General features: G+C 37.7%; 2 protein-coding genes across 2 annotated transcripts; both read right to left on the minus strand.

Moving 5' to 3' along the window:
- Positions 1-61: 61 nt before the first annotated feature.
- LOC106433954 (aquaporin PIP2-1) lies at positions 62-2,451 on the minus strand. Its single transcript, XM_013874793.3, has 4 exons — positions 1,547-2,451; positions 729-1,024; positions 488-628; positions 62-385 (listed from the first exon to the last, which is right to left on the minus strand). Exons 1-4 carry the CDS (start codon positions 1,851-1,853, stop codon positions 266-268), a joined length of 864 nt encoding a protein of 287 aa, XP_013730247.1. The 5' UTR covers positions 1,854-2,451; the 3' UTR covers positions 62-265.
- Positions 2,452-3,458: 1,007 nt separating this feature from the next.
- On the minus strand, positions 3,459-4,376 carry LOC106433944 (B3 domain-containing protein REM9-like). The gene is made up of 3 exons (XM_013874784.3): positions 3,966-4,376; positions 3,578-3,872; positions 3,459-3,487 (listed from the first exon to the last, which is right to left on the minus strand). Exons 1-3 carry the CDS (start codon positions 4,374-4,376, stop codon positions 3,459-3,461), a joined length of 735 nt encoding a protein of 244 aa, XP_013730238.3.
- Between the last annotated feature and the right edge of the window lie 9,033 nt (positions 4,377-13,409).

Here is a 13,409-nt window from a genome sequence, read left to right on the forward strand (position 1 = left end):
TTAACTTAGGAAAATTGCGCTTCCTATGAATTCTTAATCACTATACATGAAAAAAACAAACTCAAACCATAACCTCTTTGATTTTCAATTCCAATCACTTGATAAACTTGACATTGGCGTAAAATAATAACAATTACACTCAACGAAAACACAGTAAAGAGCAAGTAGAAAACACACAGATAAGATAACAAACTGAAACTGATTTGGATAATTTGTACATATCATCTTTATTATTTCAGAATCTGCTTGGTGAATGAGAGAGTATTTAGACGTTGGCAGCACTTCTGAAAGATCCGAGAGATTTGGAACCTGAAGCCCTCAGAACGAACTGGTGGTAGAATGCAGCTATCGCAGCTCCAACGAATGGTCCCACCCAAAATATCCACTGTTCCATTTTATTTAATCATCATCAAAATAAATCAAAGTTAGTTGGTTACAACTAATATATATCCTAATATAACTAGTAAAATAGAAAAGGAGGTCATACGTGGTCATCCCATGGCTTGCTCTCATTGAAGATAACGGCTGCTCCGAAACTCCTTGCCGGGTTGATTCCAGTTCCGGTGATGGGAATGGTAGCCAAGTGCACCATGAACACCGCAAATCCAATGGGAAGTGGCGCCAACACCTTTTCATTTCATTTTTAAATTAAGTATTAGTATATGATTGAACATATCAGTTTATAACACTTGCTTTTTTATAAACAAACTATGTTTTTAAAGGCTTACTGGGACGTGGGAGTCTCTGGCACTACGTTTAGGGTCAGTGGCGGAGAAGACGGTGTAGACAAGAACGAAAGTACCGATGATTTCTGCGGCGAGGCCTGTTCCTGTGCTGTAGCCGTCGGCTAGAGAGTTGGCTCCACCGCCGTAACGAACGTAGTAAGAGCTTTGGAAGGCTTTGACGAACCCAACTCCACATATCGCACCCAAACACTGAGCTACCATGTACAATATGGCTCTAACCAACGACACTTTACGTGCCAAGAGTAGCCCGAATGTCACTGCCGGGTTAATGTGACCACCTAAGGAAACAAACAATATGTTATCAGTTGACAGTTAAAGACACGCTGTGTAATCAACTAACCGGTTTCAATCTTGATTGGTATGCTCCGGTTAAGGGTATTAACTCAGATAAGCTAAACTTTCATGATCCTTAATAAATGTTTCTAAAACTCTTTTTCTGTTCATTGTAACCTAACACTTCGGCTTTGAATAGTGAATAAAAAATAAATAAAACATTTTAAAAATACATTATTTATTAAAAATAATGTTTTAATTTTTTTTTATAGAACACTATACAACAAAATTGTTCTACATTAAATTTAGGAAATAATAACACTATTCTTTTTCATTTCTACTATTTTATTAATATTTGCTTTGTTCAAATTCATTTCATAATGTCTCTGTGATGGACTAATGGTTACCAGTTAACCGACAAAATCGATTTAGTGATTTCATTTTTACTTATCAACTTTTCTTCTAAAGAAAAACTTAACCACATGATTCTAAACCAAGCTAAAGTCAAGACTCAAGAAGATTCATACCAGAGATACCGGCGGTGCAGTAGACAAGGATGAAGATCATGCCACCAAAAGCCCAAGCGATACCAAGGATCCCAACTCCACCGCAGTCAACGCCGCCGGCGGTACTATCGGTCTGAATCTTGTAACCGATGACTGTCAAAACGGTGATGTATAAGAAGAGGAGAGTAGCTACGAACTCGGCAATGACAGCTCTGTAAAAAGACCACTTGGTCAGCTCCTCCGGATCAAACAGAGGCGCCGGCGGTGGATCTTGATAGTCTCTTGTCTGAAACCCTTCTCCGGAAACAGCTTCCACGTCCTTCGCCATAACTAGTTTCTTTGTTTTCTGTCTTTCCACAAATGGGTTTTATTACTTCTCTGTTGTGTGGTTAGTGAGAGGAGCATGTGCTCTGGTTTTATAGTAAGAGACTGAGAGCTCCTCTAGTTATTTTGCATGTATATTTAAAATATTATAAAATTATAAAAATTATGTACGTTATTGTATGTCTTAAGGTCTTGTTATGGAATAAAATTCTATGTTCTCTAAACAAACAAATGACTATAGAAATGTATGAGTGATTATGAAATTATGAGCTTACTAACTTTCACTAAACAATTATAAGCTAGTTGTCATGAAATAAAAATTATGATTAATAATTGCTTGATAATATTAATAACTAATACGTAAACTAAAGAACCCTAGCTACAGTTTTCCAATCATCAATTATCTAAACTAGCCAACGAACTTGAGAACCGAAAATAATCAAGTTTTACGTTATAGAAAATTACAATACTTTGAACCAAGTCCGAGACAAGAAAATGTTGATCCAAATCTACTGAAAATAATAAACTATAGTATGCGATTAGTTGGTTTATTTATGATCTCATAAGACAAGAACTTTATATCCACTCGTAAATACTTGTTTAAGGTAGAGTTCTATCTATCATAGTAGTATACTATAATAGTGCCAATCAGTGGTGATGGTGGAGTGCTATTAGAACCACAACTTTTGAACTATTTTAGTAATTTTGATTCATTTAAATTTGAACTTTTCTATATTTTCTGGTGGATAATGGAGTATGTTTACTTTAACTTAGCCTCGCCGCCCCATCACCCAAATGTCAGTTTCATTTCGACCGACTCCAATAGTATACTATATGGTGCTATTTTTGTATATGATATGCTCTCTTCTTTTTGTCTTTCAATACCATAACCAGCCATTATTTCACAATTTAAAAAGTCGCAACCTTTCTGCACCAATGCATTTTAGAGCATGAGCATTGGTGATCACCAAATTTTTTTAATATTTTTTTGTGGGCCCATGAACAGTTATGAACCCGAATTTGTTGTTTTCTGCATTAGTGGACCCGAAGAAGAAGTTCATAGGAATAAAATAATAATATTTTTTTATTTTTTTAAATTAAAAATTATTCAGAATACATGAATAAAATATTAAAATATATTATAAAATTGATGAAAACATTTTATTCAATACATTAAGAGTAGATTATATAAAACGAGAAACCAAACTTTTGCCAAATATTTTAGACTAAATCAGCTTTCAAACGATCATGATTCTCTAAATCTCGAACATATCATCGGGGATAAAGAGTGTCATTTCAGATGTAGAAAAGCTACGTTTTAGTTTTGGAGTTTAAGTTTTGGTTTCGAGATATGTTTTAATATTTTGGTTTCTGTTTTCAAGATGTAGAAAAGATATGTTTTAAAACTTTTTGTTGTTTCTTAACTTAAATTCAATTCATAGAAACATTTTGTTCGATGATCAGTCTACGCATTCAACAAAGGAATTAAGTTCGAAAATGTTTAACTTAGCATACAAGTTCACATAGAAAAACCATTCAAGTTTTACAAACCGAAATACAAAAAGAAACAAGTTAAGATGATAGAGAGGAAAGACCGCAAAAGAGCCATCTAATTTCGTGAGGTAGAAGCAATGCTACCTGTAGAGAAGAGAACACAAGTTAAAGCAGAAGCAAAGTAGTAACATTGAAGATATAGACAACACAAACAAGTCAAATGAGAAGACTTACCATCGATTCTGCTGAAGTGGTTGATCAGTAGTTCAGTACACTCCTTCCTTTCCGGACATACACACAGTAATGGAGTTGTCGTCCCGTCTCCAACCACGTTGAATACAAACAAAGCTCCGTTGGTGCATCTGTTATCACGACAGAACTTTCTCCACCCTCTGCTGATGTAATATGCGCCGTCTGATTCGCTAAATCCGAAGCTCGCAGTCCATGACTTTCCCTCCTTGTTTTGAAGTTTGACCTCTTTGCATTGTTGGTTCAAAGCACCACACCACATAGCTTCCACAGGAAGAAACTACAAACACATAAATAACATCAGCCAAGAAGCAGTAGTACAAACAAAGAAATAACTAAATATGGTGTGTAACATAGTCAAAATTTTACTCACCATTTTGTCGTCCTTTTGATTTGTAGCAGTAACCTCAGCTAAGAAGCAGTAGTCGTATGAGAAAGTAGGAGCATCATCCGCGTCGATGTGAGGATGTGTATACTGAATCTCACAACAGCTAGGACCAAAAGAAGTCACATGAAAGACCATGTCTCCTTCGTGTTTGAAGATGATAATGTCACCGATGCGAAGATCATGTGCTTCGGTGAACTCTTTCCAACCTCTGGTGAGTGTCCTGCCTTCTCGGATCACCTCCCAAATTTGATCTGAAGCGTCCGATCTTAGCTTCCATGGTTTATTGATCTCAGCCCCTTGTATGTGTTTTGAGTAGAAGTCAAGTGGTATTGCCACGCCACTTTGCCAACCAGGAAGAAGAGGCTTGAAGAAATGAGGTTCTCGGGGAGTTTCCATCTGCAACAATCGAGTTCCAATTACATGTATTAATCGAGTTCCAATTTAAAAAAATGGCATCCAACTACTATAGACCACACAAGACCACAGAACTATAGAAATCGAAAATGTGGTTTGTTTTTCCATTCAAGAAAGCATACTGAAGCCGTTAATCGACTAGTAACCATTGATGCTATCTATTTTGCTATGTCAAAAATTCGGTTCAAAGGTCTAATCCTATCATGCATGAAAACAATTCTAAATGAGCCAAGTCCGGTTATATTCATGTCCTATGTATAGTTCTATGATTATGTTCGTGTCCTATGCATGCAACAAGAACACACAACAATCCTGTCAAATAAATCGACAATATTTAACACAACAATATGAAAAAATGCAAACCGATTAGAAATCGATGAGAACAGAACCATTAATCATACTACTACTCGATTTAGATCCCTCACCAAAAACCCCCAATATTTTTTTTTCACAATTCGATTTAGATCCCAAAGAAATGAACCTTAAAACAAACCATAAATTAAACGCGCATGTCGATTTACATCAATTAATCGAAATCCAGTTATCGATTTACATCCGAAACTCGAAAACCCCAAATTGATATCAAATCTCACTAAACGATTTGGACCAAAATCGACGAAATTAAACCGTCGATCTACTCGATACTCACCAGAGGTCGTGGAGAAGACTTTCCGTCGTCGATTTGAACGAGAAAAACGGCAAGACTCGGCGTCGCTCGTATAATCGCCTCTCACACAACAAACCCTAGCTTTTCTTTCGAGAAGAGAAAATGAGAAGAGACACGGGAAAACCCGTCTTTCCTCCCCCTCTGCGCGGTTTGTTTCGTCCAAGCAGGACATGACGCGTGGCTAAAACCGCTTCATAGCGGATCAACCGTAAGGCCCGCTTCGTCGAAACAAACCCATTTTTTATTGCTTTTTAATCACTCCGGCCTTAGAACTCGGGCCCGTGAACCCGTCTAAAGCCCCTGATGCGCATGGCCTTAAAACTATAGAATTTGCATCGACATTTTATTGATCTAGCATTTCATTCTTGCCAAAGTAAAACATGTAATAAAATTCTAGAACTTTCTTTGGTTTAATTGCAACAAATCATGATTAAGTTTTTAATGTCTATGATGCATGTTAAAGTCAGGTAAGATTTAAGTTCAGCAACATCACAATTACAACTTGATTTGTTTATGATTACAAATAATGAATAATTGAAATATATCAGGTATAATCAACGGATTATTACTAACTAAACCTGATGAATATTAGGTAAAACCTTGAACTATAGGATACAAATACAGTATCAATTATCAAGGTGTCATGGAGAATAAACTAGCCACATATTCAAAAGCCTCAACGAATCCATTACACACTAACACCAGGGTGTAAAGAAACTAGAGGGGTCCAGATTCCACTGATGTCAAAACCATGTGATTTTGTTAAAAGGTGACACGTGAAGGGGTGGCACGCCGGAAACCGACCGGTTGCTAGCTCCGACAAACTTATCATCACCGTCCATTCGGATGAAGTCCAACTCAGCATAGCCGTCTGTTTGCTCAGCCACTTACATATTGCCACGTTATGAGATAACCCACCAATCATTCTCTTCATCAATAATTCCAACGTCTTTGCGAAATTGAGAATTGCTGACAACAGATTGAAAACGAAAACTGAATGAAAATAAATAAATATATAAATGAATAGAAGTGATGAAAATACAAAGATAGAAATTGTAGTTTCATTGTTATTATTTTGACACGTTTCGACGTCTTATCGTTATAGTTACGTTGGTCGGCTATTGTTAGACGAGTATTCCACGTTAGTATTATTTTCCGTGTTTGCTTAAAATCATGAAAATGTGAAAGTCTATAGTTTGGTTCTGTCGTGTGGATATAAATTTATAATATGAGCAGTAAGAGACTGAACTCAAGAGAAAAACATTGAGTGGCTCAAAAGAAATATGTCTTATTATATTATAAAAGCATCTTGGACAAGTAAATGTATTACTATACTACACATTCTTTTATTTTTTATTAGCTTATATATTTACACACTCTATTCACAGAAAACCAGACTTCTTACTAGATATTGTTCTATAAATAACTCGACGTATATAAAATGTTTTAAATTTTAATTTTTGTCCTTTACTCATTCAAATGATGCTATGCCAGAATATAGTACAGCTATATGTATAACAGTATCGATTTATCTGTCTCAAAATTAATAATCTACTCTGCATACAAATAATAGCCATTTCTAGTTACATGATATATTTCGTATTTATATTGTAGTCAGAGCCGTGCTCACTTGAGGAAAAAAGAAGCACTCGTGTAGGGCAGCATTTTTTTTTTTACAAAAAGTAGTTAAAAGCATTTCTTATATAAATATATAAAACGTATCTCGTTAGTACGTAGCTTTATGGGTAAGCAAAGTTTTAGATTAAAATGAAAACATGATTTTTTTAAGAAATCAATTACAAAATATAGAAACAATTTTTAATTGCTAAAAGAGATTATGTAAATTAAAAGATTTTCCCCACAAGTTCTAGAAGACAAAAATATTTGTTTCCTGTGATTCTCTCACACTAAACTACAATAATTTTATTATTGTATGTGTTCATTATTTTTTATAAAAAATTTATTGCTTGGGGCAGCTGAAAGTGTTCCCACGGCTCTGATTGTAGTGTCCGAGTGTTTATGAGATATCAGTAAAAAAATTCCTTTTAAAAAGTCATCATTGATCATTGATAAACCACCAGATCAAAAACCTGGAGAGAGATTAATCTTGATACTCTGGTTCTATTTAAATCCACAGCTTTACATTCTTTGTTCATATGTACGCTAAAATTAAGATTTGAGGTATTAACATAATAGATTTACGATCTTTACTGCATGATTTAAAGATAAGGTATATAGAATATATACGAACTATGTACTACAAATCTACAATTACTCTTTTCGTCAACGAGTATAGTTTCCAAACGTTTGATTTGTTGATGGTTCTCATAGGTCATATTTTGCGGCCTGACAAGTTCAAACACGTGCCTTTCTATGGATACAGTGATCTCTGATCTCTCTCACCTACAATGTTTTTGGTTAAGATACGTACTATAAGGTGACAAAAGTCACATCTTGTCCTACTTCGTCTTTATTTCCTAGTAGAGTTATCCGCTTTTCGCGCGAAATATTGTTTTATTGTTGATAAATATAAATTTTCTAGAAAATATATTTATGTAGTCGTCTTTATTTGTTAAAAGTATTATTTGGTATTTTTACTGTATTATGTAGTAGTAGATGATATCTTAATATATTTTGTGTTTGTTTTTTCAATAATGTGTTGTTGTGTATATAGTAGTATCACTACAAGAAAACACATGCTTAACGACGAAAATTAACGAGGAAAAACAATCCTCGTAAATTTGCGTCGAGTTTACGACGAATTTACGTGAAAAACTAAAGTCATCGTTATTTCCTCGTAACGTAACGACAAAACTGTTTCGTCGTAAAGTGGATGTAACTTTACGAGTATTTTACGAGGAAAAACTATTTCCTCGTAAATACGACGTAAACTTTGCGTGGTATTTACGAGGGAATAGTTTACGTGTATTTAGCGAGGAAATTTTTGAATCCACCAACTTTATAGGTGTTACACGTTTTTTTTGCCCACCTAATTAATTTTCGTCGTAAATTCATAGCAAAATTACAACTACCAGATTCGAATTTTCCTATAAATATGGATGTTTAAACATCATTTTAAACACACCAACAACAAAAAACGTGAAAGAAAAAAAAATGGCTGGCTCCGGGAATATTTACGAGTTGCGGAAGTGGATGTATATGCATAGAGATGCTAACGGGAGAGTGACGAAAGAATACCTTGCGGGTCTGGAGACATTTATGCATCAAGCAGATTCAACACCGCTCGCCCAAGAAAGTGGTAAGATGTTCTGTCCTTGTCGGAAATGCAACAATTCGAAACTGGCAAACCGTGAAAATGTTTGGAAGCATTTAATAAATAGAGGTTTCACGGCAAATTACTATATCTGGTTTCAACATGGAGAAGGTTTTAATTATGATCAGAATGAAGCTAGTAGTAGTAATAGCAATTTTCAGGAAAAAGAACCGGTTGATCATCATTTGCATAATGAACATAGTTACAACCAGGAGGAGATGGTAGATTATGATAGGGTTCATGATATGGTAGCTGATGCATTCGTAGCTCATGATGGAGATGAAGAACCTAATATAGATGCAAAAAAGTTTTACGAAATGTTAAGCGCGGCGAATCAACCACTTTACAGTGGTTGTAGAGAAGGTCTCTCTAAATTGTCGTTAGCTGCTAGAATGATGAATATTAAAACTGATCACAATCTACCTGAAAGTTGCATGAACGAATGGGCGGACTTGTTTAAAGAGTATTTGCCGGAAGACAATGTGTCTGCTGATTCTTATTATGAGATTCAGAAACTGGTTTATAGTCTTGGGTTGCCTTCGGAGATGATAGATGTTTGCATCGACAACTGCATGATCTATTGGGGAGATGATGAGAAGCTAGAAGAATGTCGATTCTGCAAGAAGCCACGATTCAAGCCGCAAGGACGGGGACGTAATAGGGTACCGTACCAAAGGATGTGGTACCTACCAATTACAGACAGATTGAAAAGATTGTATCAATCAGAGCAGACTGCTGGAAAGATGAGATGGCATGCCGAGCATACTCAGACGGATGGTGAGATGACTCATCCATCAGATGCAAGAGCCTGGAAACATTTCAACAAAGTACATCCAGATTTCGCTAGCAATATCCGGAATGTGTATCTCGGATTATGCACAGATGGATTTAGTCCGTTCGGAATGTCAGGGAGACAATATTCATTGTGGCCAGTCTTTCTTACTCCATACAACCTGCCACCGGAGATGTGCATGCAACGGGAGTTACTATTCTTGACCATATTAATACCTGGTCCGAACCATCCAAAAAGGTCCCTGGATGTTTTCCTACAACCACTGATAAAAGAGTTGAAGGATTTGTGGTCAACAGGGGTGAGGACGTATGACTGTTCAACGAAGACGAATTTTACGATGCGAGCGATGCTTTTGTGGACCATAAGTGATTTCCCTGCCTATGGGATGTTGTCTGGATGGACTACACATGGGAGATTAGCTTGTCCATATTGTAATGGAACGACAGATGCGTTTCAACTGAAGAATGGTAGGAAGACAAGTTGGTTTGATTGTCACCGTCGATTTCTTCCCATTGGCCATCCTTACCGAAGAAACAAGAATTTGTTTAGGCACAAAAGGGTTGTGAGAGACACTCCTCCTCCATATCTAACTGGAGAACAAATTGAAGCGCAAATCGACTACTACGGAGCTAACGAAACAGTTCGTTGGGGTGGTAATTGGCATGTCCCTCGTAATATGCCAGATTCTTACGGTGTTCATCACAACTGGCACAAGAAGAGTATATTTTGGGAGTTGCCATATTGGAAGGATCTTCTTCTGCGCCACAACCTCGATGTGATGCATATAGAGAAGAATTTCTTTGAGAACATCATGAATACAATATTGAATGTCCCAGGGAAGACAAAAGACAACATAAAATCGAGGTTGGACTTGCCGGATATTTGCTCAAGAAGCGAGTTACATATTAAAAGCAATGGACAAGTTCCCGTTCCGATATTCAGATTATCTTCAGAAAAAAAGTCGGTGTTGTTCAACTGGGTGGCATCAGAAGTGAAGTTCCCCGATGGGTATGTTTCGAATCTCTCTAGATGTGTTGAAAAGGGTCAAAAGTTCTCCGGGATGAAGAGTCATGATTGTCATGTATTTATGCAACGACTACTGCCCTTTGCATTTGCGGAGCTACTTCCAACAAACGTACATGAAGCACTTGCAGGTACGTAGTGTATTATATCACAATAATTTACAAAATAATATATGACTAACAATGTGTTTAATTTTTTTTTGAATATAAAAGGCATTGGAGCATTTTTCAGGGATCTGAGCACACGCACTCTTAAAGAAGAAGTTGTGGAACAGCTTCAGGAGAACATTCCCATCTTATTGTGCAACTTGGAGAAGATATTTCCTCCCGGATTTTTTGACGTCATGGAGCATCTAGCTGTCCACCTCCCATATGAGGCATTGCTTCGTGGACCTGTACATTACGGATGGATGTATCAGTATGAGCGAGCCATGAAATATTTGAAGGGAAAAGCAAAGAACCTCGCCAAAGTTGAAGGTTCTATAATTGCTGGAAGTTTGACGGAAGAAGTTTCTCACTTCACATCGTACTACTTTGCGTCAAAAGTACGTACACGGAGAAGAGCTCCAAGAAGATATGATGATGGTGGTGTTGCGCCAACATATGCAGTTGCTGGTGTTCCAGACATCTTTAGCCAGATTGGGCGACTCGGTGGGAAGTGTAAAGAGGTTTGGTGGTCGAGTGAAGAAGACGCTCATAGTGCACACACCTATATTCTACTCAATTGCGAAGATCCATTGATGCGTTATTTTGAAAGGTAACATATATTGACACTTCGAAACACATATAACTATAATTAATTGTATAATTGCGAGAGATTCATTCCTATAAAATGTGATTTTACAGCCTATTTGTTTCTCAAGTCGAAGAAACATTTCCTGGTATATCCACAAGTGACGTAGACAAAAGGAAAGATCAACACTTCATTAAGTGGTTGCGGAATCAGGTATTAACTAAAACTTTTTTTTCATACATTATCTGTATTTCATTAACATTCTCTTTATTTTTGCAGGTTGATTATGACGACGACGATGCAGATTATCCTAAGTGGTTACACGAAGTAATTCAATCTCCACTTGTAAAGGTCACCACATCACAGATGTATTTCACACGAGGCTATACTTTTCATACATATGACTATGGTAGACAGCGGGCGACCAGTAACTATGGAATATGTGTGAAAGGGGAAACAGATTTCTACGGGATCTTGACGGAGATTATTGAAGTCGAATTTCCAGGGATACTGAAGCTGAAATGCGTCCTCTTCAAATGTGAATGGTTCGACCCCGTCGTCAACAGAGGTGTTCGGTCTAACAAATTCGGTGTAGTTGATGTCAACGGTGGACGAAGGTACAACAAATTCGAGCCTTTCATCTTAGCTTCACAAGCAGACCAAGTTAGCTTCCTTCCATACCCTCGGATGAGAGATTCAGGTATAAATTGGTTAGCAGTGATCAAAGTTACACCTCGAGGACGAATCATCAGTGGAGAAGAACCACCATTGCAAGAAGAACAGATAAATGAAGTCGAGGAACCTGAACAAGAAATTGATGACATCCTTCTCATTGATCCGCATAATCACGAGTACGAAGATCTTACCGATGATGCCACAGACGAAGCTGTTGAAGACGAGTTTAATGAAAATGATGATGTTTCTAGTGATGACGAGAATGTCGATGTATCCGATTGATGTATTTGTTTTATGAATAAGATGAGGGAGTTTGTTTTATGAATAAGATAATGTGGGGTTTGTTTTATGAATAAGGTAATGCTGGGAGTTTGTTTTATGAATAAGCAAATGTGGGATATTGTGGTTTGGAATGGAAATAAAGATGGAGTTTGGAATATATGAAGTAGAAAATAAGGAATATGGGGTTTCGGGTTTTTGGTTTCGGGTTTCGGGTTTTGGGTTTTGGGTTTCGGGTTTGGGCTTTCGGGTTTCGGGGTTTGGGGTTCTAGGGATATATGAAGTAGAAAATTAAAGATGGGGGTTTGGAATATATGAAGTAGAAAATTAAAGATGGGGGTTTGGGTTTCGGGTTTCGGGTTTCGGGTTTGGGGTTTCGGGTTTGGGGTTTCGGGTTTCGGGTTTGGGGTTTCGGGTTTAGGGTATGGGGTTTGGGGGTTGGGGTTTCGGGTTTCGGGTTTCTGATTCTAGGGATTTAAACATAACACTCGTTAATTCCACGTAAGCACAAATCGTCGTAAAGTCCACGCAGGATGAAATCGTCGTAAAGTCCACGCAGGATGAAATCGTCGTAAAGTCCACGTAGGATGAAATCGTCGTAAAGTCCACGCATGATGAAATCGTCGTAAAGTCCACGTAGGATGAAATCGTCGTAAAGTCCACGCAGGATGAAATCGTCGTAAAGTCTACGTAGGATGAAATCGTCGTAAAGTCCACGTAGCATAAAATCGTCGTAAAGTCCACGTAGGATTAAATCGTCGTAAAAACCACGTAAGGCAACGAGGAAATAACGACGAAACCTAAAATTAAATATGAGGTTTGGAATATATGAAGTAGAAAATTAAAGATGGGGGTTTGGAATATATGAAGTAGAAAATAAGGAATATGGGGTTTGGGGTTTCGGGTTTCGGGTTTCGGGTTTGGGGTTTCGGGTTTCGGGTTTCAGGTTTCGGGTTTGGGGTTCTAGGTTTCGGGTTTCGGGGTTGGGGTTTGGGTTTCGGGTTTGGGGTTTCGGGTTTCGGGTTTGGGGTTTCGGGTTTCGGGGTTGGGGTTTCGGGTTTGGGGTTTCGAGTTTCGGGTTTCGGGTTTGGGGTTTCGGGTTTCGGGTTTCGGGTTTGGGGTTTCGGGTTTCGGGTTTGGGGTTTCGGGTTTCGGGTTTGGGGTTTGGTATATATGAAGTAGAAAATTAAAGATGGGGGTTTGGAATATATGAAGTAGAAAATAAGGAATATGGGGTTTGGGGTTTCAGGTTTCGGGTTTCGGGTTTGGGGTTTCGGGTTTCGGGTTTGGGGTTTGGAATATATGAAGTAGAAAATTAAAGATGGGGGTTTGGAATATATGAAGTAGAAAATAAGGAATCTGGGGTTTGGGGTTTCGGATTTGGGGTTTCGGGTTTCGGGTTTGGGGTTTCGGGTTTGGGGTTTCGGGTTTCGGGTTTCGGGGTTGGGGTTTCGGGTTTCGGGTTTCGGGTTTGGGGTTTGGGGTTTGGGGTTTGGGGTTTGGGTTTCGGGTTTCGGGTTTGGGGTTCTAGGGATTTAAACATAACACTCGTTAATTCCACGTAGGATGAAA

This window comes from Brassica napus, chromosome C8 (genome assembly GCF_020379485.1).
Source record: "Brassica napus cultivar Da-Ae chromosome C8, Da-Ae, whole genome shotgun sequence".
NCBI classification, from domain to species: domain Eukaryota; kingdom Viridiplantae; phylum Streptophyta; class Magnoliopsida; order Brassicales; family Brassicaceae; genus Brassica; species Brassica napus.